We start from the raw sequence: 3,569 nt of genomic DNA, 5'->3' as shown, positions 1-3,569 counted from the left end.
GAGCTATGCAGTGCAATGGGTGCTGTGGACTGTCCAGGGTGAGCTATGCAGTGCAATGGGTGCTGGAGACTGTTCAGGGTGAGCTATGCAGTGCAGTGGGTGCTGTGGACTGTCCAGGGAGCTCTGTGCAGTGGGTGCTGGAGACTGTCCAGGGTACACTGTGCAGTAAGGTGGGTGCTGGAGATTTACAAACACCTTGCTCCTCACACTGACCTTGTGTATCTGAGAAGGCCAGTCTGACAGGGTAAGAGGGGCCTGAGCAGTAGGAAGCATGCATTCTCTTTACTGACGGAAAGTAGGGGAAGCTGTTCTGAAGAGGAGTGTTGGCCTCTGTTTGCACTGGCCAAGTGAGTCTTTTCTCCTGGATACAGTATCTGAGAAGCAGTGACCAGCGACTGGGCTGATAAAAGGTAGGTAGTGTAGAAGGCTCTCGTAGATTCAGGGTCACAGAGCAATGTCCCGAGGGCCATGAAGGAGAAAATGGGGCACACGGTGGCGTAGGTGGAGAAACGACAGAGCAGAGGCGCTGCCAGGCACTGTGAAGGAAAGGCTCGTCCCCCGCTCGCTCCATCAGGTAACTGACAGGCCGATGGGGCGCCTCACGGTTAGCACTGGAGCCAGGCTCATGGTTGGCCGATACCAGTAAACCGCTGGTGAGCACCTTGGCTCTGTGTGGAACAAGACAGATGCCACTGTGTCTGCTGGACTGCTGGACACGAGAGGGACCTTGCTATGGTGAGAAGATGTGTTTCCAGAGATCCTGAGGCATCTGATGCGCACAGTGATGGAAGAAAGCTAGCAAGTCACTTTTTCATGCATCTTATGAGAAATCAAGATTGCACCAAAAGGCAGAGAATATCTAAATTAACAAAATCAGAAATGAAAAGGGGGACATAACAACAGACATGGAGCAAATACAGAGGATCATCCTGTCATATTTTGAAAACCTGTACTCCACAAAATTGGAAAACTTAAAGGAAATGGACAACTTTCTGGATAAATATCACTTACCAAAATTAAATCATGACCAGATAAGCAAATTAAATAGACCTATAACTGCTGAAGAAATAGAAACAATCATCAAGAGTCTCCCAACCAAAAAAAAGCCCAAGACCAGATGGTTTCAGCTCAGAATGCTGCAAGATTTTTAAAGAAGAAATAATACCAATACTCCTCAAATTATTTCACACAATAGAAACAGAAGGAACATTGCCAAACTCAATTTATGAAGCTACAATTACCCTGATACCCAAACCACATAAAGACATTTCTAAGAAAGAGAATTACAGACCAATTTCACTCATGAACATACTATATAAAATACTGGCAAATCAAATCCAACAACACATCAGAACCATCATCCACCATGATAAAGTCGGCATCATTCCAGAGATGCGGGGATGGTTCAACATACAAAAATCTGTCAACATAATCCACCATATAAACAAACTGAGAAACAAAAACCACATGATCATCTCATTAGATTCTGAAAAAGCTTTTGACAAAATACAACATCCCTTCATGATAAAGGTCATGGAGAAAGCAGGGATACAAGGAATATACCTAAACATAATTAAGGCAATATACAGCAAGCCAACTTCAAACTAAATGGAGAGAAACTCCCAGCAATCCCACTGAAATCAGGAACAAGACAAATGGAAGATTTGTATGACAAGAACTTTAAATCTTTGAAGAAAGAAATTGAAGAAGACACTAGAAAATGGAAAGATCTCCCATGCTCTTGGGTAGGTAGAATTAACATAGTAAAAGTGGCAATCTTACCAAAAGCAATGTACAGATTCAATGCAATGCCCATCAAAATCCCAGCAAAATTCTTCACAGACCTCAAAAGAACATTACTCAACTTCATATGGAAAAGCAAAAAACCCAGGATAGCAAAAACAATCCTGTACAATAAAAGAACTTCTGGAGGCATCACAATCCCTGACTTCAAACTCTACTACAGAGCTACAGTACTGAAATTAGCCTGGTATTGGCATAAGAATGAACAGGAGGACCAATGGAACCCAATAGAAGACCAGGATAATAATCCACACACTTTTGAACACCTGATTTTTGACAAGATGCAAAAAATATAAAATGGAGAAGGTAAAGCATATTTAACAAATGGTTCTGGCATAACTGGATATTAACATGTAGAAGAATGAAAATAGACCCATATCTACCACCATGCACAAAACTCAAGTCCAAATGAGTCAAAGACCTCAACATAAAGCCACAACGAACCTCATAGAAGAGAAAGTGGGAAGTACACTTGAATGCATTGGCACAGGAGACCACTTCCTAGATATAACCCCAGCAGCACAGACACTGAGAGAAACAATAAATGGGATCTCCTGAAACTGAAAAGCTTCTGTAAAGCAAAGGGCATGGTCAACAAGACAGAACGACAGCCTACAGAATGGGAAAATTCTTCACTAACCCCACATCAGACAGAGGTCTGATCTCCAAAATATACAAGGAACTCAAGAAGTTGTTCAGCAAAAGAAGACATAATCCAATAAAAAAAATGGAGTACAGAGAACTCTCAACAGATGAATCTAAAATGTCTGAAAGATACTTAAGGAAATGCTCAACATCCTTAGTCATCAGAGAAATGCAGAGAATTCTGATGGACTGGTGTGTTACACTCTTTAATCGCAGCTTCAGGGGGAACTGCGTGAGGTCGAGGCCAGTCTGCTCTACATGGGGAGTCCATGCCATTCAGGGCTGCAGAGTGAGACTCCATCTCAAAACAGGAAGTGCGTTTGTGTGGAGCCAAGGGAGGATCTGGCGATTTTAGGTGGTTTCTCTGGTTGTATATTTTATATCAAATTACTGGCTAACATCATCCATAGATTTTGTATAAACTGTGGTTATTAGATTGTGGCTTCAGACTTCCAAAAAGGCAGCTAGGGGCTGGTGGGATGTTCAGGGGATAAACACGCACGCCACTAAGCCTGACGACCCGGGTTCATTCCCTAGGGCCCACATGGAGGAAGGAGCTAACTGGTGCCCTGCATGTTCTTCTCTGCCCTCCGCATGCCCACAGTGGTGTAGACATGTTCCCTTCCCCCAGTAAAAACCATATTTTTGTTTGTCTTGTTTTTTTGAGACAGTGTCTTTCTGTGTGGCTCTTTCTACCCTGGAACTGGCTGGCCTCAAACTCATAGAGATCTGCCTGCTTCTTAGTGCTGGGATTAAAGGTGTATGCTACCACCACCCAGCTAAAACCACAGCTTTTAAAAGTTGATTTCCTCTTTGGTTGTATCTTCATGAGTGTGACCCTCACACGCTTTTATCCCCAGTGGAAGCACTACCTCAAGTGTGATGGGAGCCCTGACCCTTCGGTTGCTCAGGAGATGAACACTTTCATTAGCTTGTGGGAAGAGGAGGCGAATGAGACCTTCGAGCAAGTGGTTGAGAAAAGCAAACTGGTGCTGTCTGTAAGTACCACGGGCTGCCCAGCTCTAAACAGTACACCCGAGTGCTGTCTGTAAGTACCGCGGGCTGCCCAGCTCTAGACAGTACGCCTGAGTGCTGTCTGTAAGTACCGCGGGCTGCCCAGC

General features: G+C 44.0%; 1 protein-coding gene across 1 annotated transcript in view; it reads left to right on the top strand.

Annotated features, from left to right (window-relative positions):
* Positions 1–3,569, top strand: part of Casc1 (cancer susceptibility 1) — a 47,410-nt gene that overhangs the window by 16,523 nt on the left and 27,318 nt on the right. Inside the window, exon 6 of the mRNA XM_026787952.1 lies at positions 3,309–3,446. Within this exon, the coding sequence (XP_026643753.1) occupies positions 3,309–3,446 (138 nt within the window). The remainder of the gene's footprint in view (positions 1–3,308; positions 3,447–3,569) is intronic.

Source organism: Microtus ochrogaster (genome assembly GCF_000317375.1).
Source record: "Microtus ochrogaster isolate Prairie Vole_2 chromosome 14 unlocalized genomic scaffold, MicOch1.0 chr14_random_2, whole genome shotgun sequence".
Lineage (NCBI taxonomy): Eukaryota > Metazoa > Chordata > Mammalia > Rodentia > Cricetidae > Microtus > Microtus ochrogaster.
The sequence above is the reverse complement of the archived record's forward strand: the minus strand, read 5'-3'. Positions and strand labels throughout refer to the sequence as shown.